The 24,929-nt window shown below is 35.9% G+C and overlaps 1 protein-coding gene across 14 annotated transcripts in view; it reads right to left on the bottom strand.

Annotated features, from left to right (window-relative positions):
• The window catches only part of BTRC (beta-transducin repeat containing E3 ubiquitin protein ligase), a 207,955-nt gene that overhangs the window by 119,311 nt on the left and 63,715 nt on the right, over positions 1-24,929 (bottom strand). For 10 of the 14 annotated variants that reach the window (XM_072620440.1, XM_072620469.1, XM_072620496.1 and 7 more), the window contains one exon: positions 23,376-23,483. The exons of the other annotated variants lie outside the window; for them this stretch is intronic. In XM_072620440.1, the coding sequence (XP_072476541.1) occupies positions 23,376-23,483 (108 nt within the window). The remainder of the gene's footprint in view (positions 1-23,375; positions 23,484-24,929) is intronic. 14 annotated transcript variants of the gene reach the window in all.

The following is a 24,929-nucleotide window of genomic DNA, read 5'->3' as shown; positions in this document are numbered from 1 at the left end:
AAGTAAAAGAATTTATCAATACAATACTTTAATATTTCACCAAGAAGGCATAGGAATAAGTAAACATTCTAACTACTCTATAAGGATGTGAGGCAAAGATAAAGCCTTTCCCGGTTGTTATGTTTGGAACAAATATTACACAACTGTCTGAGTAAATTCAACTTCATGACTTCTTAGTTAAAGACCTGAACATCAATTTAGCAATGACTATGAAGCTAAACATAAAATCCAACCTGCAATGAGCTCAATAGGCTTCACTTCATATGTAATAAGTCCACTGAAACTTTTTCTTTTCCTTAAAAAACCAAAACTACACCACAACGCACAGAACTTTCCCTACCAAGTGCTTTACATTTTATTCTGCCTGACATTCCAAAGTAGTCACTGAATTAAGGCATAGTAATGTGGCTTAATGTCATAAAAACCTGAAGAGGTTTGTAGGGGAGGCATTTTTAAAACACTTTTTTTAAAAACATAAGAAGACCATGGATACTAGTATAACTTTTAAAAGGTTGGCATTTATTTTGTACTATTTAAAATCTGTAGCTAATGTACAGTAGCCTAAATTACTCAATAATGTTAAAGCAAATACAATCTCACTAAAGATCTGGAGTGGAAGTGAGTGTGAAGACTACTAGAAAATAGAATGACAGTGATTAAGAAAACAGTTAATCTGGTTATCCTCTCACTTTTAAATCCATGCAATTATTTAAGTGATTTTAAAAATATATATTGAAGAGTATAACATTATGATTTGTTTTTCTTTAGCAGATTCCCTTTGTTTCCTAATTTTTGTTGTTGCCATATTTACACAAAAATTTAATCCAGAAATCCTTTAAGTATAGGTTTATGTGGATGAAGAGGCAAACATTTGCTTCTGCTAATAAGGACATCTGGTTATTTTGTAACTCAAAGACATCTGCATTATGCAGAACTGTTTGATTCCTCATAACAGGGTAGAAAACTATAGAACCCTTAGGATGTATGTTGAAATCCTTTTTATCTCTGCAGCATCATTATTTATGTTGTCAGCCTTGTTTCTGAATATCTTTTCTGCTTAATGATCAACCAATTCACCACCTTGGCTATTTTCCCTGATTTGCTGTTTACAGTTACTTTTGAGCAGTGGCTGAAACAATCCTAGGATTTCTCCCCCGGTTAGAAAATTGTATTCCTCCAGGTGCACTCAAATTTTGCAATGATGAGTAAATCATACCAACTACTTAAGTGAACTTCTAAAAACCTAACTGGCCTAAGACTTGAATTTAGATGTGTGGTTCTGTTATGCTATTGTACCTTGTTCAATCACTCTCTTTCAATTTGTCTTTTATTCTGCGTACTTGCTCTTGTCCTGACTTTTGCTTTTCCCACTCATCACACTATCAGTGATTTTTCTAGTCTCTCAAATTTCAACTACCCTTTTTTCTCAATGATTTCCATCCAAGCTTTTTTTTTGTCCCTAAGATTGGAAAACATAGTCCAACACAATTCTCAAAGGTATATCTTATAGGAACAGTGGTGTATCCATTAGAAATCAAACACTCGACTTTGTTCTCTTCTTGGCTGCCCTCTTTTTACTTGTTATAGTCTGATGAGTTAAAAAAAGAGGAGTGGCTAGGAGCTTTATATCAATTTAAAATGGACTTCCCCAATGCCAAATAGATCCATTCCATCCTTTTGGGGGAGCTGTACTCTAGTCTTTTAATTGGTACTATGTTTATTTTTACTATAATATAAACTTTGCAATTATTAAAATTTTCATTCAGAAATACAAAAACAACCCCCCTAGGAAACAGGATGACTTTAACACACTGTATATTGCGTGTAATTCACTGAGGGAAACCACACTTAATTCTTTGGTTGCTTGTAAGCCATCTAACACAGGATGAAGTCCCCGACTAAGGTTTTTAAATTTAAGTGAGGATTCTCCATTTAAAAGTTGCAATAGCCAGCAGGGCAGAGATCAAACACTAACTCACTTCTACTATATTTCACTCATTAATATTTTCTACCAATTGATTAATTTGGATTTCCATCATACTTCATCATCAGTACTTTTAAAAGGTTATTTGAGAGGCTGGCTAATTTCATTATGAATTTCCAAACCCTTAATAAAAAAAAAAGTATTTATAAGTTATTTGCATCATGAAAAAGGTTTTTTAAATCTTTTTTTAAATCATCCTCTGTTTAGGTACTGGGGATTGTTCCTTTTTATGCTGATACAAATGAGTTTTGCTTAGAAGTAAAAATATGGATGGATGGAGAGATATAATTGCAATAATAAACTCAAGATCTTAAATGTTTTTCAATTCACATTTATACAGTAAAAATATCTTCTATACACTACCTCTTTTGAGTTTCATTAAAACCTTTCTAAGACAGATTCTATTATCACCATTTTACTGATGAGGAAACTGAAGCTCCAAGGTATTAAGAGATTTGCCCAGAGTCACACAGCTGGTTAAGTCTGTGAGGCTGGATTTGAACCCAAGTCCTCATAACTCAAAGTCTACCACTTTATTCATTATTTATTCACTGTCTTTTCAGAGTATGCTATAACATGGTTGCATACTTTAAGTTTCTTGCTATTGAACAGCATTTTTTCCGCTATTGGAACACAGTATTGTCTTCTACTGCCCAAATGGAAGGAAATTCATTTAGTTACACATTATCATCTTACACAGGATAACAATTTCTCTGTCAAGTTAAAACATCATCATAAAACATCTAATCTATTTTTTTTAAGTCTCTTAAAACAAAACAACCTTAAGTGACTATGGCAATTATAAATAACAAAACATCCTTGTCATTTTCAGCAGGTATCCGAACCCTATAGATGCTAGTTAAATATGAAACAGAAGACCAGAATTGTAGCCTGATTTCTTAGAAAATACCATACCTGATTAATAAACAAAAGGAGTTCAAACATTCAAGAATTCCCCTGTCTTTGGCTTGAATTTCAACTTTTTAAAGGTAGCTTTTATTTACTGGTTTTTCTTAAATAATAATTTTAATTGTATTTAACAGTGCTTAAGCATATAGTTAATACTTTTGATGGGACTGATTTTAACACGAGCTGCATGTAAAGTGAACTTTTATCTATAATGCCATTTGTCCTGTTATTTATATTAGCCATTGTCAAGTGTTATTTTTATGTTACATCACGAAAAAGGGCTGCCTCACTAACTGCCGAGTTTGGTAATGGCTGATTGATTTGACAGATATCAAACAACATTAATTTCAATGTTATCATACTTGTGCTTGCAGCAGAGGACCTATGAAGACTGGACTAGCCAGTTTTGGTTTTGAGGTTAGTATTGCCCCTGTTCTCTCCTGTCTAAGTCAATGTACCTCTTGATCTTGCAAACAACAAGGGAATAGTTGACTTCAAAAACAGTTGCCTATCACTGCCTGCTGCACAAAGGACTTTCTATTCTGAGTAGTGGTTGGTAAGGAAAGTATAGCCATTTTTAAATGCCAATGGTTCCCAACATCCATGTTCCTCCTGAGTAGAATGAAGTCTGAGAGCGCTGACTGGAGGGTCATTTGACCCACAAGGGCCTGGAAAGGTTTCTAGAATAACAAAGGTCATGTAATTGCCAAAAGAGCATTAGACACTCAATCACAATGGATAATTAAATGACCTACATGATTCCTGAAATGGCTCCTCTATATATGGTCTATTACTTGCATCCCTCAAGATAGGCTACTCCTTTGATATGACCTGACCTATAAGCCCAACCTGAGCCTCCATACTAGCTGCTTGCTTCTATTGCTTTGTAAATGACCCCCAACAGCAGACATGTCCCAGACCACACTTTCAAGTACACACACATAAAAATCAATCATGTATCCTCTTCCTACCATGTTCTCTGGAATACAAAAGACTATAGGAAAAGCAGTGGGGGGAGGGAAGGAGTAAATTCCTACACTAGATTTTTTTCTAGATTGGAAGAAAAAGAGATATAAGAATCACAAGAGCAAAAAGTTCCAAGAAGCCTTTATTCTCGAGTTTCTACCTCAACATACCACTAATAAATGGGAGAATTGTGAAACACTAGTAGAAGTGGCCAGTGGAGACTAAGTTAAGAAACTGAAACTTGCTTGGACAGTTTTTGATACCGTGGGCTACTAAAAGGATTTATCTTAGCCTAGTTCTTTAATCCACACAAAAGAAAAGCTACCTCTAGACAAATAAAAATGTACAAGGAATCAACTATTTGCTTGATACAGGAGCAAAAGAAGCAAAACCCTCATGCTTTAAGTCTTTTCATCTGTATTTTATATGTCACTGTAACACTTGGTCAGAAATGTTATCTAACAGAAGCTAGCCACATAAAATGGCAATAACATGATTGAGGAGAATTTGCCTTTTAAGAGAAGAAAGGTCTGGCTGGCGGTGGCCCTAGAGGCAGCTGCACATCTAGCAAGCATTACAAAAAAAGGCAAGAGATCAAGTAACCAAAGACAATCCCACAATGATGCCAAGAGAGAATGGGTAAAGGGAACAAAGAGCTCACAATCAGAGTACCTTAGGGCTAGTAGGATTTTCCGATTTCCACAGGAAATTATACAGCTTCAGGCTGCTGGCTATTGAAATACACCATTACTGATCTCTTACTAGGATATCAATGGCTTATTAAACCTAGAACATATCTATTTTAGTTAACTTCTGGGTGGGGAGGGGATAGAAGGGGAGGGAAAGAACAAAATGTACTTAAATGCTGAATTTTTTCTCCAGGCTGAATGCCTTTCATCCAATAAGACATTCAAAGCAGTGACCCAGCAAATGGATTGAAAAAGCAATCTTCCGTCTCAGTGCCACATTATCATTCCTATTCAGTATTCTCCATGAGATATCTCAATCAGCTGTGTGTAAGTGACAACGCAGCCCATTGCTGGGTTAATTAAACATTTGACTTTAACACCCTCCCCTTCATTAAGCAAATAAAAACAGATAATTCAAACTACACTTCATCCTCAGGGTACACAACACACATGTCAAAATTAAGAGAGTCCAAGGCCTCTGGGGATTTCTGTTGGGACCATAATCAGTTTAAATCTTATCTGGTTTATCAATTATTCTATTGATTAAAGCAAAGTGATTATACACAACTCCTTTTGCACATGGGATTTATATCAGCAAAGAAAGAAAACAACTCCAGGAGGTTCCAAACTGATTTAAAAGCTGACAGACTGACCAATAATAGTCAATTATTACATACCAGTGATCCACATACAGATTCTTAGTTTCAGATGGGTTAAGTGAACTGTTTCCAATCACTATGTCCCTATGATATACCTTATGTTGGCTATGAGAAAATTTATGTATTGGAAGACAAACACATTTTCTAGTAATTTAAACAGTGGCTAGTATACTCAAGATTTGAAATACATTGTATAAGTTCTAGACTTAAAATGTGGCTGAGCTGCTCTCAAGGAGAGAAAACAAATTGCACACTAATAATATTCTTGCCCAGCTATATAAAAACAACAGAAGATGATCCTTAGGATCATTCTTAGGATCCTACTTTTCCAAAAGTTATTTGGTACCAGTTTACCAACATCTTGGTATCTTGAAACACTATGCTCAAGAAAAAATAAAAATTGAAGAAATCAGAAAGCTTGACAGAATTAAAATGATGGCTCATTTTTCTTTAATTCTAGGGGCAAGTCTTCAAAGATTTATCTCACTGAAAATCTGAACCTAATTTCTTAAAAAGTCTAATGTAGGAACCTTATAATGCCACTGAACACCTCCTCGAAATTTACTAACATTTGAACTATAAACACAATTAAGACACCTGCCCCCAAAATGTTCTGCATGATTTTCTACAAAAATCCAAAACCTTCATACCTTAAGGCCATGTCCTACCACATATAAGAAAAGAGCTAATAAAATCCAATGGGAAAAAAATCAGAGTTAAATTTGTGCACTCATAGCTATGTCTTCATAAACCAAATTTCTTCACCACTGTTGGACCACATGAGCATTCAACCATAGTTTAACTTATCTCCTTCAGATTTTCCTTTTTCAGGCAGACTAAGAAACCTGCATTAGCATGCTGTATTTTACTCTCACCACTAGAAATACTGAGGGTGCTATTTGTAATTGTATTCTTTTTAAGAGGTTTGTTCTCTGCAGCTGTTTTCTGCTTGCAGTGTATTTTGTGTAATCAGCACATCATCATAAATACATTGGCTGTTCCCCTGAGGGTAGCTGTCAGTGTTTAATTTACAGAACAACCTGGCCAATGTGAATTTTAACACTACAGCACTATGGCAAGGAGTTACCACACTCTGTGAAAAACAGGTTTCTATGAATTTTTATATCAGGAGCTGGTCCCAGGACAATTTAGGTCCTAGAAATAGATTGTTTAAAGAAGCACTTCATACCTTGTATGCAATGGATTCTTTCCCATTTATAGTCTTGTAAAGAAGCCCTGAGCTAACTACTAAACCACAAGTGGGCACAATCAATTGCTGAGACAACAAAGATTAAAAATCCATGAATTACCGGAAGGAGGCAGTATAAGAGATGCTAGCTTTGTCTTCTAGTTTGTTATTGATTTTTAGGGCTGCAAGGGAGCTTAGAGATCATCAAAGTTAATTCTCTAATCTTTACAGATAAGAAAGAAGTGGTATACAGGATTACATGTCTCCTGACTCCTAGTCCAGAGCTTCTTCCACTATACCACAGTATTTAATTAACTACCAAAATTGTAAACATGAAACAAAATGCCATTTCTCACTTACATGCATGGAGTGGAAGGGGAAATGGGTTGGACTGGGATATATGATGAGACATAAATTATGTCACCATAAGTTTGTCACTGGTCTATGTTAATTAATTACCTTAATAGATAATGAAATACCTTTATCTTACTAAATGAAAATAATATTTTCAACTAAAGGCCATCGATGATTCCCTTTCAAAATATACAAAACAATGTTGTACTTAGGCGGGTTACTCAGTGAAACTTAAGCACTTGGTATGATATCAAAATACACAAAATAAAATTAAGGGAATATTCTTATAAGCTCTCAGAAGCAGGAAATCTTTCATAAATTTTAATGTCTTCCTAGACAATATATTTGGACAAAAATCTTTGAAAGTCCAATGCCACATTAAAAAGCAGGGAATTCTTCAAAACAATTGTGTTCAGGACAATATGCATGATTAATAGTGAAGAATGTATGAAAAAGAATATTGAACTTTCTATAATTAATATTTATAGTTTTAACTTAGAACATTTTAAGCAATAAATTTAAATAATTTGAAAGGTAGACAAAGAAAGGGGTTTTGCTAATGCCAGTGTTGCTGCGATTAATTAGTTTTTCAGTTATAAAGGTCTTTTTTCCTAATTAAGATGCTTAAGAGTTAAAACTGATTTTTAAAATGAATATTGCTAGTTTGTTTTAAAAATATTTCAGAATTACATATTCATGATATGTTACGTGTGAATTGTGGTTAATACTCTACTTAAAGTACGGAATGAGAAAGATTTACTAGACTGGAATGCTTCAGATTTCCCCAGGTTTCTGATAAAACTAAATCCTGTACTCTTAGGAGGATCAATAAGATTTTTGGCACCTTACCTGATCCCATAAAAAATAAAGTTTTAAGTATTTTCTAGCTGGTTCTTGAATAACTTGTATAGAATGTCTCTAAATTAACTTCTATTTCTTGTATTCAGAAACAAACCAAAAAAATCTTTTCTACTTAATATTTAAAAATCAAGTCTAAAAATAAAGCCTTATTTTCCATCACTTTCTTTCCTTCACTTCTGCATAGTTAGTTATGGCTGCATAAAAATACAAAACCAGAAAAATGTTCACCAGGAGCATTAAAATAATTAGAAGTAGCTCTATAGAAAGTTTACTTGCTTTTTTTAAACAATGAAAATGAAACTAAGGGTAAAAAAGAAGTACAGCAAGAAAGTTAGTTCAAAACATAAATTCTCTTCTACAATCAATTTTAAATACATAATAAAATACACCATAATTTTTAAAAGGAAAAATTATTCATGATTTCTTGTCTGAACGTTAGAATTACAAAAAGTCATTTTGGGGCCCTCTGAACCAAAGTGGATGAAGTTAGCCTTAGGGTCAGTCATATAGAAGAGTGAATTACTGAATTGCACCTTCCCTGGAGACCATGTAGTTCCATATACTGCCATTAGATAGCAGCACAGTACACACCATCAGTCATGTCTGCCACAATCTTCTCTTCCCCTAAGGCTAGAGTTCTGCTTATTCCATACCCTCCTCGTGGGGGGGGAGGGGGGGAGAGAGGGGGAGGGAGAGGGAGGGAGAGGGAGGGAGAGGGAGGGGAAGAGAGAGAGAGAGAGAGAGAGAGAGAGAGAGAGAGAGAGAGAGAGAGAGAGAGAGAGAGAGAGAGTCACACTTTTCCTTTTCTTCACTCCCTCTGTGTACAGTTGATTCTAATTCAATTAGTGCAGCCTACAGCTCCACAAGAGTAATTCAATTAGTGCATGGTGGAGCTCTTCTATACCTCTAAGCAGATGTTTGAAATCTTCAGAAACTGAAGTAAAACTACCTGTACTACTTGGATGCCATGTCAAAATACTTACACTTTTCTGGTTTCTGCAGAGAATGAGATGGGTGAAATTAAGTCATGCTGACTAGGTAGATATATACAATATATAGATCCTTTAGGAAACAATAGAACAGGATTTTTTTTTAGTCTGCATTTCACAAAGTCTTGTGAGATAAGCACTTTTAAAACCTTAAAACACTATATAAATAGTCCTAAAGGCTTAATGAGTCAATAGTATGATGTAGCAGCTAAAGAAATTAATTCAATCTAAGATTGCTTTAACAGAAGTATAGTGATTACATTATAGAAACAATAGTCTCACTGTTACCCTCTGACTAGTTAGAGCACAACTAAAATAATGTGCTCAGTTCTAGGTATCACAGTTTAAAGGGCACTGACAAACTGGAATACATACAGATAAGGGTGATTAAAATGGTATAGGTCTTGAAACCATATCATGAGCTTGGGGGAACTGAGTATGGTTAGCATGCCAAAGAGAAAATTTGAGGATTACATTTACAGCTGTCTTCAAATACTGTATCTGGAGTGCTATTATGCGGAAGAGGGAGGAATAAACTTATTTTTAGCAAACATTGTAAACTCTTAGTGTGGGGATTGTTTCTTTTCTTTTTCTATTTTTTTGGGGAGGGGTTGTCTTTACATTTCCAATACTTAGCAGAGTGCCTGGCACATAGTAGCAACTTGAAAAGTATTTGTCTTTTTTTTTTCTGTACAGGGCATAATTTAGACCAATGAACAGAAATTATAGGAGTTAGTTTTCAGTTTAATATAAGAAAAAAAAATCTAACTATGAGAAAAAACTAATAAATAGGCTGCCTGCCTAAGCAGGAACTTCCTGTCACCTGATGTGTTTAAACAAAGGCTATGTGACCATTAGTTAGGGACATGGTAAAAGGGATTCCTACACAGGAAATGAGGATTACTTCTATAATCAATCAGTCAATGTTTTTAACTGTTTATTATGTGCACTAGCACTGTGCTAATCATGAGGGATTCAAAAAGAGGCAAAAGAAAGGCCCTGACCTCAAGGATCTTACAATCTAATGTTGTGTTTGTCCTTCATTTTTGAACAGGACCATGACATCAGAGAGATGATGACATGACTTGAAGTTGACTTTGATGTGAGTGGGGGAGGGCTATGCAAGGTCACTAGTCTCACTTTCTCCTCCAGAACCATCTGGATGCAGTGACCAGATATTCATCAGAATAACTGGAGATGGCCCAAGATGCAATGGGAGACCCTGGCCCTTTTAGGCTAATGTCTTTTCAGGTACTCACTTTAAGAGTGAGATGATGCCTATTCAGTGAATAGGTCTCCTTAAGAAGTAGTGAAGAGATAGCCCTTTTAATCAGAAAAAAAAATCAAGCTGGGAGGGAAAGACCCTCAAAGTTGCTGTTCCAAAGAGAAACAGTTACCATTGACATGCACTCTAAGCCACAAGGGTCCAAAAAAACAATCATTAATTGGAGCTTGGGCAGGGACCATGTGGTCCACTCTATGGACCTCATAGTGAATTGGGAGGAAGGAAGGAAGGAATGAAGGAAGCAAGGAAGGAAGGAAAGAAAGAAGGAAGGAAGGGGAAGGAAGGGAAAGGAAGGAAGAAAGAAAGAAAGAATTTTAGAAAAATTACAAACAAGAGACCTTTGGAGATAACTCAATAGAAATGGAAAGGAATATATACATTTTTCTCAGCTATACATGGCACCTTTACCAAAAGTGACCATGTATTATGATATAAAAACCTCACAACCAAATACAGAAAAGCAGAAATATAATATGGATCCTTTTCAGACCATAATGCAATAAAAATTATATTCAATAAAAGACCATGAAAATATAGATTAAAAATTAATAGGAAATTAAGTAATATAATCCTAAGTTATGAGTGAGTCAAAGAACAAATCAAAGAAGTAATAAATAATTTCATCAAATATCAAATAAATAATTTCATGATAACAATGAAATAACATAACAAAATTTATAGGGTGTACCCAAAGCAGTAATCAGAGTAAAATATATATCTCTAAATACTTACATTAATAAAACAAGGAAAGAGCAGGTTAATGAATTGGGTATGTAACTAAAAAAACTTAAAGAAGAACAAATTAAAAATCCCCAATTAAACACCAAATTGGAAATCCTAAAAATTAAAAGATTAATAAAATTAAAAGTAAAAAACAAAGCAAAACAATACAATTGAACTAATCTATTTTGTACAATCGAATGAGTCAACATGCAAACAAATACATACATCACAAGCTATATACAGGATAAGTAGGAAATAATTGAGAGAAAAAGCACTAGAATTAAGGAGGGTTGGGGGAGGCTTCTAGTAAAAGATGGAATTTCAGTTGAGACTTGAAAGAAGTTAGGCAAGTCAGTAGGTAGAGTTGAGGAGGGAGAGCCTTCCAGGTCAAGGAACAGATAGAGAAAATGTGTACAGATGAGAGATGGAATGTCTTTGCTCACAGAACAGCCAGGAAACCACTAACTCAAAGTGTCCAGAGTTAGGCTATAAAAGGCTTTGAAGGTCCAACATAGCATTTTGTATTTGAGTCACTGGAGGGAGAGGGAGAGAGGGGGAGATGGGGGGGGGGGGAGAGAGAGGGAGAGAGAGAGACAGAGAGAGAGAGAGAGAGAGAGAGAGAGAGTGTGTGTGTGTGTGTGTGTGTGCTGTGTTTTGGCTGGATCTCACTACTACTGATCACCATGGAAACTCTGCCTTGCTCTGTTTTTCCTACCTGGGCTGCTTTTGCCTCTCCTTAGGCAGTCTGCTCTCTAGGGGACTCACCATACTGGTGGCTAGTCTTACTGTGAACAACTAATTGCCTTTATTTAGCCTTGACGAAACTAGGAACTCTCAAGATCATGTGATTCAACAGTATCAGCTTGCCCCAGGGCAGGGATTACAGGCATGTAGCAACACACCTGGCTTTGGACTATTTCTGAGTGACTGAAGAGTTTCCACAAAAATACAAACCTCACTATTTTTTTTAACTTCTTAGGTGTTTGTACTCAAACTATTCTACCAAATTGAAGGACGGGGTAGGAGTGAGAGATAGTCTTCTTTACAAAGAATAATCAGCCAACTGGAATTCAATTTCTGGAATAAGAATTTCTGAAAATTTATTATTCAACAAATATTTACTAAATGCCTGCCTACTGTGTGCCAGGGGCTGTGCTAGGTGCTGGGGATACAAAAAATTAAACAATCCCTACCTTCAATGAGTTTATAGCCCAATGTGGGAAACAAGTATACACCCACACCCCCTCCACACACCTGTATATGTACAAAGTAGATAAATATGAGGTAGTTTGGGATGGAGGGCACCAGCAGTTGGGGGAGGAGGATAAGAAAAAGCTCACGCAGAAGACAATGCCAGAGCTGCATCTTTAAGCAAGAGAGGGTCTCTGTGAGGCAGAGGTAAAGAAGAAGTACATTCCAGGCGAGGGGGGGGGGGGGGGATGATCAGTGAAAAGGCAATGGAGTGTTATGAGAGAGGAACACAGAAAAATGCCAATTTGGCTGGCTTACAGAATTCCAGAAGAGGAATAATGACCAATGACATTAGACAGTAGGGTGGTAGAAACTACATGTAAAATCAACTTCACTATCTGTGTCTGTTTCTTTTTAAAATATAGCTTAATATTTAATGGAAAACAAGAACAACTATGCCTTTTTCAAAGTATAATCATGCCAACAAAGACATCACTCAGCCCACGATAGGTGCACACACCTTTGTTAAGACTTCCTCCCCCTTCCTGTTGTAGTGGAAAGCATTAGATGTGGAGTTAAAAGACCTGGTTTCAAGGTCAAACTCTAATGCATCCTGGAAGGGCCTGGGTTTGAATCCTACCAATGTAACCTAGGGAAAGTCATTTATCACTCTGGGCCATGGTCTCTAAATCTATAAAATGAGGAGCCTGGGTCAGATAACCTCCAAAGTCTCTTTTAGCTCCAAGTTCCATGATTGTATGACCTTCTTATGACCAGTAGAAAATCACGTAGTCTTTCTGAACCCCAGTTTCCTCATGTATAAAATAGCACTACTTCTGCTCTCTGCTCGGTGGGGCTATTATGAAGACCAAACAAGAAGCCATGTAAAGTACTTTGTAAATTTTAAGTCATATATATATATATACATATATATATGTATAAATAAAATATGTATACATAAATGTCAGATATTATGAAAAATTATTATATGGATAATGTTGTACTTGGAGTTAGGAAGACTCGGGTTTACATACCTCTGCTCACACATGCCTACTAGATCTATGACCCTGGTCAAGTTACTCAAGCTTTATGTTTCTCAGACAACTCCACAGGAACTAACTAGTTCCTAAATAATCCCAATAGTGTAATGCCAAAGAAGATTATATTTTTCAATTCATTTTTTTACCATATACTCAAAATAAGAGACATTTCATTCTTATCACACTTATGGAAGTTTAAGCTAAATGCACAATTGCCCCTCAAAACTTCAAATAAAGGCTAATTCAAATGCTTTTACCACAGATTCTTATTTTTCAGTGATTCAAAACGGTTGAAACAACTTATTCGGGCTTAAAATGTCATCTACAAGGTTATTCACTAAGGAATAGTTTGAACTTAAGATAAAGAATGTGTTGACAGTGGTCAGAACTGGACTTGGTGTGGAGAACACCTGGGTTGAGTCCTGTCTCTTATACATATTGGCAGTGTAATTCTGGGCAAATCACTTAACCTCTCAGTGCCCTAGACAACTCTCTAAAACTAAGTCGCAGGGAAAGTGCTTATCTGCAGTGACAGAGGGAGTTTCTCAATGTGAGTGCCTTATCCCAGTGAAATCACTGATCTAGTCAACAACAAAAAATAACCATTTAAGCCAGGTTTCATTATTAAGACAGCAAAAGATATTTTAGATAAGCTTATCATCTACAAATAGTATTATTCTATCGTTAAAAGATTAATAGAAAATATTTTCCTTCAACAATTCTCAGTAAAAACATTTTTTTTTTAAACATTTCTACCTCAGATTACCTTAGGCATATCAATACAATGAATCAGTACACTCACCATATTGACTCTCCCTGGTGCCTGGTTCTTAACCCACTTAATAAAAATTAAAATGCATTTAAAAATAAACTATTTTTAATGCCAGAGCTTGACAGATAGAAAACTCCAAAAAAGTAGTCAAATGCCAAGGCCACAGTAAGACTTGAGAAATGAATACTGTCTCCAAATATATTTTTGTTTGATTTTCAACACTGTCTTATAACATTACACCTGTTTACCAAAATCTATCATGCTGACACTCAAAATTAAGGCGTTAGATCTCTCTTCTCCAAACTTGGATACTGACTGCCCTACCTCATTCCTGTTCACCTTGTTCACAATGACTACACGTATGTTCCCCTCACTGCCAAGCTGATTTGGTTTCATCTCAAATACTTCTCTTTAACATTGACCCTTTTCATGCACTTGAGGCAACTACCTCCAACCCCATCAATGAAAGCAGACAAATGGAGAAGCAAGGAATGAGCTGCAAACACCTCAAACAAGAAGGTTGCTTAAAAAACCAAGTGTCACATTCTGGCACTTCAATATTTCATAGCCAATACAAGGAATGTGCAACGACGCTGCAACTTTAAATCTCTTCCTCCTATGTCAGTCTCTCTTCCTCTCATTGTAATGCCAAAGGGAACAGCAATCAGAGTGGAGATGTTCAACGTGATAGAGGTCAGGACACCAGCAGATCAACGTACCAGAAACACGACCTTGTTTATTTTTTTTCCTCAGTATTATTGTTTACAGGGTGCTTTGCTCATGTACCTTGTGGTTCTTAGCTAAAAGATGAAATTACAGCCCAGGATGAAGCGCTCAGGCACACATCCAATTTGTGTTTCCATCTCAGAAAACAAAAAGCTTCTAAGGCCCTCAGGCTGCCATTCAAACTTGGAGGCTGACATTTTTAACAGCGTGAACCAGAGACTGGCAGAGAGAATGATCTAATGCATTTCTGACTTGTCAATCAAAGAGCTCACCTCTGCTGTCTTGTAAACAGTTGGGGGCCATCTAACTACATTCATAAACCTGGGGAGAGCTTACTACCAGCTGGGGTGTGGGAGCCACATGCTCTGGCTTCATATTGACTGAAATTATGATTCAGTTTATAATCTTACTGTAAATAGTCCACAGGCACATTTCCTGAACTACTGGAATAGAATCAGAGTAGGGAATACAAAACAGATTTTGGTCAAATGTTGTGTTACTTGCAAGCTGTTGGACTCCTGTACCCATTTTTTTTTTTTTTAATTCTCCTCATAGGAACCCACCATACCACCAATGAAATGTTTGGTAAATTTTTTTAAGTCAAAACCAAATGATCCACCTACAAACACCTACAAAAGAGATACTTCTCCCACAATTCTGCCTGTAGAAATCCTTTTCTTCCTTCATAAACAATGCTAGAGCCACCTCCACTGTCCACCATGAAGCCTTCCCTGATTTTATAGGTCCAAGTAATCTCTCCCTCTCTAACTATTCCATACCAACTCTGACCTTTTATATGCCTTAGTTATTTATATATTTGTCCTTTACCTCCTTTGAGACTTAAGCTCCTTGAAAGTAGAGCTTGTGTTTTCATCTCTATAGCCTCAAAATCAAGTGTAGTATTACACACAAACAGATACTCAATATATCTATGTTGAATTGAAAATTTATATTACTTAAGTAACACCTAGATTGTGGATCATGTACAGTGTAAGGACAACAATAAGCAATATTTTAGCACAACTGTAAACATGTACTTTTCTGTCTTTATTGAAATAATTGGTTATCAATACTACAATATTATTTTTAACATAAAAAAACCCCATAAGATGGGAGAGTCTGTCCCTGAAACTTTTATATCTTGTAGCCACTAGTTAAAGTGAAAGATGCAAAAGTCTGAAATTCTTGCCTAAAACTTATCTAAGGAGATAAGTTTTCTTATCTCTGTCAATTTCATGAAACATGGAATCTCAACTGAATTCATAATGGTCCATCCCAATTTTCAGTCTAAATCTGCATTTAACTGTCTCCTAGGTATCTCTAACATGATGTCTTTATTAATCAATCAACAGACATTTATTAAATGAATTACTAAATATCAAGCACTGTACTAGACACTAGGAATACAAAAAATGAAAAAGTCTCTGCCCTCATGGAAGCTATATTTTCTTAGGAGAGACAACATGTACGTAAAGCTAGGATCTGGAACTGGGATTCCATTGATACAGGGAATACCCATAAATATATGTAAGATTTGTACAAAAATACAAAATTAGGTTTTTGTTCAGTGAAAGGAAATAATTTTTAAAGCAAAATAAATACAAGGTAACAGTGGCGGAGGGTGGGAAGACACTACAGAAGGTGATGCTTGAGTTGAGGTGTGAAGGAAATTAGGAATTCTAAGTGGAGGAGGATAAGCACTGAGAACAATATAAACATGGGGATCTTGCGTCCTATACAAAGAGCTGAAAATAGGAAATTAAATATCACGTGGAAGGAATACAAATAAGGCTGGTTTGACTGGGCTGTAAAGTACATGAAGGAGGGTAATATTATACAGATAAGATTGGGAAGCTAAATTGTAAACAGTTTTAAATGACAAAAAAACTGTTAGTATTTGACTCTAGAGGCAACAGGGAGCCACTGGAGCTTACAGAGTAGGGGAGAAAGATGGTCAGACCTATGCTTTAGGAATGCCACTTTGGCAATTCAAATTTAACATGCCCCAAATAAGCTCACTGTTTTATCCCTAAAACCTATTCTGCTGCCTGACTTCACTACTTCTATCATTTTTATCACGATGCATGTCTTCTTAACAGTAACAAAATTTCAGAGGTATCGGATTCCTCTTTATCTCTCATCCTCAACATTCAATCACTAATCAATCAATAAGCATTTAAATAGAGTGCGAAGCCTGGAATCAGGAAAACTCATCTTTTTGAGTTCAAATCTGGCTTCAGACACTTACTAGCTGTATGATCCTGGGCAAGACATTTAACCTTATTTGCCCTCAGTTTCTTCATGTGTAAAATGAGCTGGAGAAGGAAATGGTAAATCACTCCCATATCTTTGCCAAAAAAATCCCAAGTGGGGTAAAGAAGAGTCAGATGCGACTGAAAAACAACTGAACAACAAAAAGTACCTACTATGTGCCAGACACTGTGCTAGGTGCTTGGGGATATAAATTTTAAAAAATGAAACAATCCCTACTCTCAAAGTAACTTGTGGGCTATCATTGAATATTACGGTTTCTACTTTATAGATATGTGCCCCTCTGTCTCCCTTCTCTCCATTCCCACTGCTACTCCTAAAAAGGAGCCCTCAGTATTCTCTTTCTCAGTATCTCTCTTTCAATAGTCTTCTGGTTGGTGGGCCACACACCTCTTTCTCCTCTTCAATTCATCCTGCCTTAAAATGCAGATCTAACTATGTCACCCTTATCCCCCTACTAAATAAATTCCAGGGGGCCTCCTATTGCTTCCAAAACAAAATATAAACTCTTCTGGTTGACAATTAAGACCTTCAAAACCTGGTCCCAAACTACCTTTCCAGCCTAATTATGCTACTCTTTTTCACATGCTACACAGTAAAGCCAAACAGGCTTTACTGATGCTCCTTACACACAACCTCTTGCTGTTTTATAGTCACTGATTTCTATTTGGTCTATTCTAGTTTTCAGGGAGTCCAGTACTTGGTTAAGGTTTATCACTTTCTCTTCTAGGCTAATTTATTCTTCAGAATTTTTAATTTCATTTTTCATCTCTTCTTTAATTTTATCTGAGTATTCATAGTTCTTGTGGAAAATCCATTTTTTCCTTTAGTCTTTGCTTGGAGTTGTTTTGGGGCATCTCTGCTTCTACAATTTTTTATGTTGGCCAGAGGTTTGTTTTTTTTTTCTTCTGGTTTTTACTTCTCTCTCTAGCTTTGGTTCCTTAATTGGGACTTTTCACTTTGCTTTGCTTTTAGGTGGGGATAGAAGGGGTCACCTCTGCTTATGCTCAACCTGGGTAATTTGGATTCCTGGGTTAGGTCCCCCAGGATCTTTGAGATTCAGAGCGCTGGATCCTCAAGGTGTTTTGTGGCATCTCAGCATAGACTAAGTGCTGAGAGCCCCTGGGCCAGCGTATCCTGGGATGGTCATTCCCTTCCCTCTCCCCCATGCCCAATGTCCCCATCTGGGTCTTTTTGACTACTCTAGCCATTTCCAGAGAAGCTCTCCACTCCCAACGCTGTTGGACACAAGGCTTGACAGGCTATACATCTCTGGACCACTTCTGGTTGAACTGGGAGGCTGTGGGCTTGTTTGCCTGCACTGGCACTATTTTGGCTCACAATCCCACTTCCTATCACCTATGGGCCTCAGGCTAACTTTTTACGCAGCTCAACAGTGGAAGAAGAAATTTTCTGCATTTTCTCGCTGAATTTCTTAATCATTATTTGGTCTGGTGCAAACATCAGGGTTTTCTATGTATAGGGTGGGTATATGGGAGTTGAGTGTTTTTCCTCCCGTCCGGGCGGCCATCTCATCTGGAAGCTTCCCTTCTCTCTTCTTTCAGCTTAAGATCTACGTTCTGTGAACCCTTCCTGATTCCCCGCCTGCTGGTGCTTTCCCTCTTAAACTCAGTCTGTATTTATTTTGCATGTGTTCTCTATGTGTTTATATTTATATCTATATACATGGCTGTCCTAGGAGAATGTGAGCTCCTTGAGGGCAGCAGCTGCTTCATTTTTACTTGATTAATCCCCAATGCCTTGCACAGTACTTAGTTCACAGGAGGTGCTTAATAAATGCTTGTGATTAACTACTACAATAACGTGACTGTTCCTGTCTCATACTCAAATCCAGGTGATATGTTAGATTAATTAATCTTTATAATGTTTAGTTCCAGTCATGTTACTGCTACATTCAAAAAACCTTCAACAATTCTCCATTATCAACCAAATCAAATTCATACTCTGTGGCATGACAAATAATATTCAATGTTCTCCACATTTCAGCCCCAGTCTACCATTTCAACCTTCTCCCCAACTACTTCTCTTACATTACATTCTAGTCAACAATGACTGCTTGTGGTTCCCTAAATCTACCTCATGGCTTCTTGTCTCTCCTGTCCCTGGGTCTTCAGATACCAAAGGCTGAGGGCTCTTTCCACTGTTTTCAGTTACCCAGCCTCTGCCCCGCCCAACTTCCACAACACTTCAGAGGATTGAATCTCAAATAAATCAAGAAATCCAAGATCACAAATCAAGAATAAGATTCTCTTTCCAGTATATGCTTTCTTTTAGACTCAATATCAGATAACAATCAGGGTAATTTTCAGTTATAGGATGCAATGTTATGTAGCAAATACATATATGTATTAATGAATGAAGGAAATCAACTGTTATTAGTAAAGTTGAATTAATTTGGCTACTTCACTAAAAACGAATGAAAAGATAAATGAACCTAAATAATTTGGCAATTTCCTTCCATATACATATATAATTTCCAAATTTTGGTCAATATTTGGATGCAGTGAATAAGCCATGGAATAAATCAATCTCATAAGTCTCTCTCCCATTCACGTCAATTTATAACCATGGGAACAGTATTTCATAATCATGATCTCTATGGGAGAATAGACATCTGCACATATATGCAAAGTGCCATTAGCATTTTTTACCCCACTGGCTTGTTTTGGGTGTGTGTCAACAAATTTGAGGCTTCGAGGTGAGGCTGGTACAAACTCTGCCCAAAACCCTTCTGTGTTTCTCTGTTGCTTCAAAGATAAAATATAAACAAACTCCTCAGTCTGGTGTTTTAAATTTTTCTATAATCTGATTCCCACCTACTTTTCCAGATTTATTTCATATTATTCCTTTTTCCATACTCTGTTATCAAAGGTGTATACTCAGACATATATTTCTGAGTGCAGTAGCCCAAAAGAAAATTAAAACATAATTGAGAAATATTCAACAAAATAAATAAAAATACAAGAGAATATAGATAATGTCAATGTGTGGTTTTTTAAGACAATATGCAACCACGGGGGACTTTGCCTAAAGAGACTACAAATATGGGACAAATTCCAACAAACTCCATGGAACTGGACAATATTACTTTGTTGCATTTAAAGTCTATTATACTGATTATGATCAAGCTACACTTAGTAAATCTTTTTGTCAAAATAATTTTCACTGTAATAGTACAATAGTATTTGAGTCTTAATAACCATTCTGTCACTAACCTATTCCCAAACAATAAAAATTCTAAAATTACTTCTCAGTATTTTTATGTTCATGTTCCTTGATCTCAAGCATAACAATGCTAAATTTGTACAGCATTGCTGTTTTAATGTTTCATTTCATGTTGAGCAAGACCGTATATGTTTACCAGCATTTTTAAATAGGCTGTCTCTCCTGAATTCATCCCTCCCCTCACAATTCTGACCTTTGTTGTATGACGGAAGCTAATTCAAAGGCAGCAAATGTTTCCCATAGTTCAAGATTCTATTCAATGCCATTTCATGCTACCTAAAATATCCTATCTATTTATATCCTTAGTATTATAATCAAATTCCTCTGGAATTCCATCTTCCAAGGAAAAAACATTTCTTTTTAATTCTTCAGCTGTTCCACCACTTCCAGCTGCTTACTTTCTAATGCTTAACTACTATCTAATACTCTATATGATGAAATCACCATCATTTGCTGAGGAGATGAAAACAATCCTCCAATAAACAATGCGAAACAAGAAATAAGCCACAGATTTTACATATAATATTTTTTCATAAAAGAGAAAATGAAAGCATGCCTAAATTGGACCCAACTATATAACTTCAGGTTATTTTTTAGATTTTTCAATAAATTTCATTAGTTCAGCAATTAAACCAACTTAGCATCCTGATTTTGTCATTCCTGTCTGAGTTTCTGGATATAATCAGAAAAATTAACAACGATTAAAGTCTCCCAAATTTCTACTGTCTTAAGTTAAAGAATTTTAAAAATCTCAGGATGCTCCCTGCTTCCAAAAAGAAGGAAAATGAATGCAAAAAAAAATGTCCTATTATGAAACTTTTATACACTAGCCTTGGATGTCTATATTGTATATTTTTAAGAGTTCAAATTAGTATCTCAAACATATTTTTCCATTTTTCCCACCTATAATTCATTAACACCAAAAGAAAAAAAACATTGGTGGAACAAAGAGTTTTATGACAATACCACCCATCATGAAAGTAAGCAGCATTTATTGAAAGGAAATGAATCAAATTAACACTTTTTATTAAACACCCACCATGCATGAGGCACTATACACAGACTGCAATTTTATCAGACCAGAAACACCAAGAAAAGTTGTCCTAAGTTCCACTTTGCCTATAAGATTCTGTCTCTTGCTATATACCTCAAGCAGTAAGTACCCTGTTCCATTCAAACTGGACTTCTTATGAAGTCTTCCTTGACTTGGGTGGGGGGGAGGATTCATTCTTCAACTTGCCTGCACAGTCTCTAAACCAACTTTTCCCACAAAGTATTTAGTAATTGTAGTAATTTCACATTTTTGTGCTAGTAAAATGCTATATTTACACACACACACACACACACACACACACACACACACACACACACAATGGGGACCCAAGTAGTTTGTTAAGACCCATTAAAAATGGAAACCTAGCAATGTTACTGAATGTGTCTAGAGTTCTTTCCTATTCTACTATGCATTACTATTTAAGATCTAAATTTTTCTTCTAAGAATACCTTATCATATCTAAGTTAGATATATCTAAGTTTTTATATCTAAGTTAGACTCTAATTTAGGTTAGTTTTTGCCTCTGGCAATTGTCATATTTTTAATTAGATGTGATTATCTTTAATGTTTCTATAACATGGTTATGTGAATCAATTAACAGCATTAAACCAGATACCGGGGGAGATAAAAGGACCCAACAGGTCCTTTTAGGCCACATTCCTAAAATCAGAGCTTTCTGAAGGGGAAAAATATACATTAAAAAAATAAACCAAAAAAATCCAACAAGTTGAGTCAAACACACGATACATACAGGCCAAATTTGTCAGGGAAAGTACTTTTTATGTTCAAACCAATAAGTATGAGACAGCTCACTGAAAGGCTGCTATGTCAATTAAATATCCATGGTGTTCCCTACCAAAGGTAATTTGTTTAGAGCAGAGCTCTGGGTCTACTTCTATCATCAACTAGCTACATGGCCTTGTGCAAGTCATTTAACCTCTGTCTTATAAAACGGGAATAACAGTACCTACTCAATTATGAGGAAAATAAAATCATGCATTTTAAAATACTTTGACATCTGTAATGTGCCATACAAGTAAAGGCATATCATTTCTGTGCTCAAAAAGTAATGACTCATGATTGCATGAGTCTATATAAAGTTTAAATTCTAGCTATCATTAACAAAACTAGCTAAGCTTAATACTGAAAGATTGCTTAGCACAGTAAAAAGAAGACTGGAGGTGGCCTCAGGAAAACTAGGGTTCAAATTCTACCTCTGACAGTATTTGGCACTCAACTCTCAGTCCTTTGGGCAATTTTTCTGCAGACATCTTGCTATACTGATATGCTACACCACCAGGGGCTCCCTACCCCAATGAAATTACAAGTTCAGAACTACAACAACAACAAAAAATGTTAGTATTAGCAAAAAAGATTTATTTCAATGTTAAATTATAAAAAACAAACAGAATCTTGCAAAATTTTCATTACTAAAACAGCACCATTAAGGAGCAACAATTATTAGCACTTACATAGGCAATATAACTAGGAAAAATCTATCACTCAGAATGCTGATTCCCTCACTTTATCTGGAATTTAGAAATAATGTATTTTATATATTACTATCTTATATTGAAAGTTCTTTAAGATCAACTATGCCATAGGTAGGCAAGATGTTAGCGATTACTGTATTATATATTGCAATCAAATGCTGACCAAAAATCCTTCCAAACTGAAGTGTACAGATTACAGTTTTACTTGCTAAGAATACCACTCGAATGACTCTGCCAATTTTAACATTTTATACATTTAAATGTTAGCTATAAATTAAAACTAAACTATCTGCCTCTTTCTCTACTCTTCCTCTTCAACTTCCTCTCACAGCAACCTGGTATTGGCCTAATTCTGAAAGGTATTTCCCCTTTAGGATCCATTAAGACTACTATCAGTCCACCTAGATTGTTTTAAAGTTTAATACCATATTCATGAACTTCTAGGCCTTGCCACCATTAACTAAAGCATAAATAACATGTGATCTTAAGAGGGAATGCACAGTACTGGTAACAGAAGGCTCAATACACTATATAACCTCAATGGTCATAAGAAAAACATGGATAGCTATTTAGTCAATTGCATGTAATTAACTAATGACATATAAATTGGCTTGATGTAGGTCCAGAAAAAAACATTATGCATTGAAGTTATTTGCTGAGGCTACTTCTTAAAGTTCAATACTTTTGTACTGAATAGATCTGAGAACCAATAGCCAAGTCAATGTCAATTTTGGCAGATCAATCATATTCAATCAATGGAATGAAAATGTTTTAGACTGCATAAATCTGGATCTACATGAAAAGATCATTAAAGAAGCATATCAAATGACATGAAAAATACCTAAGATATGAAGAATAAAATGAAAGTCAGTAAAGAGTGTGAAAGAAGAGAGAGGCACACTCACACCCATGTACACATGTATTTGCACTCTCCCTCCCTCCCTCCCCTCTCCCCCCAGAGACAGAGAAAGTACCTGGAAAGCTGTGAGTGCGCCAGTCCCTGGGTTATACAGGCATCGCAGCGAAGGCATGCTGTCCGCCAGGCTGGAGCAGCCCAGCCACAGAGACCTGGGCATAGAGCACTGCAGAGAGAGGACAACTATGAGATGGGACAGTATGAAACAGGATGGCACAGATTACAGGAACTTTAAAGGCGTTGCTGAATTGTGTCAATACAGTTACAGCTGGCCTTCAGGACGGAAACATCTTCAAGAAATATATATTACTAACTGCTCTATCTCCCCCAAGAGAAAGTCAGAAAGGTCATTAATAGCAAAAGAAGGAAAGGGAGGGGAGGGATCAAGGGAAGATGAAACTGAAGGAGAGAGGAAGGGAAGGATGATGAAGAGGGAGAGAAGAGGAGAACAAAAGATGGCCTAGTCCAAAAAATTAAATGTTTAATCATTTTTTTGTATCTCTGTGCACTTGCTCAAAGGAAAATTATGTCTTTGCCCAATTAATCAACCCTCTTTCCCTATGCATAGGCAAGTCACCTCTAATGTACCAAAGTAAGCAGAAACGGGGGATGGTCCATGGCAGCATTTTAACATTAGGAAAACTAGAAAACAAAACACTTCAGTAAACTTAGGCTTTTTAGGGGTTAGGGAAATGAAAATGGAAAGAAAATGGAAAGAAAGCAATAACCTTGGGGGCAGTGACAGTAAGTAACTCTGTGACAGTATGCATGTGTTTTATGTGTTTAGCTACTCCGCTATTCATTAAGCAAAATGCATCGTTACCATAGCAGCTGCCTCTTCATCTTTCCAGATGGATCAAAAACACAAAGGGGCCTAGAAACAAGTAAAATAGAAGGAAAAACAACAACAAAAAACCCCCACAGAGCTGCTCCTAGTATTTAAAAACTAACTTAAAAGAAGGTAAAATACTAGTAGACATATCAGTGTTCTCAGCATCAAATAGTTCAGAAAAAACTTGTCACTATGCTAAAGTTACTACTGCCTTAGAGATTTATAAAATATTCAATCCTTCACTGTGATATTTAACATGCTTCATTTATTTCTACAGTTTACCACAAGAAATATTTTAAAAGAGAATATCCTTGTTCAGAAGATATTCCTGCTATTATTTAATCGTTTGATTAGAGTAAAAGCTAAATATGTGGCCATCATGTGTAAGAAACATGAAAGAATTCTTCTTTAAAAATATGAGTTATAAATAATGCTGAATGATAATTGGAATTTTCAAAGATTCAAAAGGGTGATGAGCTTAGCACTTTTTATTTTAAGTAAAAGCTTTGTAACCTAGAGGTTTACGTAAGTCTATTATTACTATATTTACTATTATGTTAGACAAATATTACTATTAACATTAGAAAATGAAATTTAATATATATAACCCACATCACCTAAAATTGGCTTATATATTCTTCTAGGAGGAAAAGGGACACTTAAGAACTGATGAGAACTCTGTAGGTTTCTCTACACAATTACAGAATTACAAATTTCAAAGCTAGTATCTTCATTCTATAGATTAAACAGCTGAGGCAAGGAGAAGTTAAATGGCTTTTC

Source organism: Notamacropus eugenii, chromosome 1, assembly GCF_028372415.1.
Source record: "Notamacropus eugenii isolate mMacEug1 chromosome 1, mMacEug1.pri_v2, whole genome shotgun sequence".
NCBI lineage: Eukaryota > Metazoa > Chordata > Mammalia > Diprotodontia > Macropodidae > Notamacropus > Notamacropus eugenii.
Note: the sequence above shows the minus strand (reverse complement) of the source record. Positions and strands in the feature narration are given on the sequence as shown.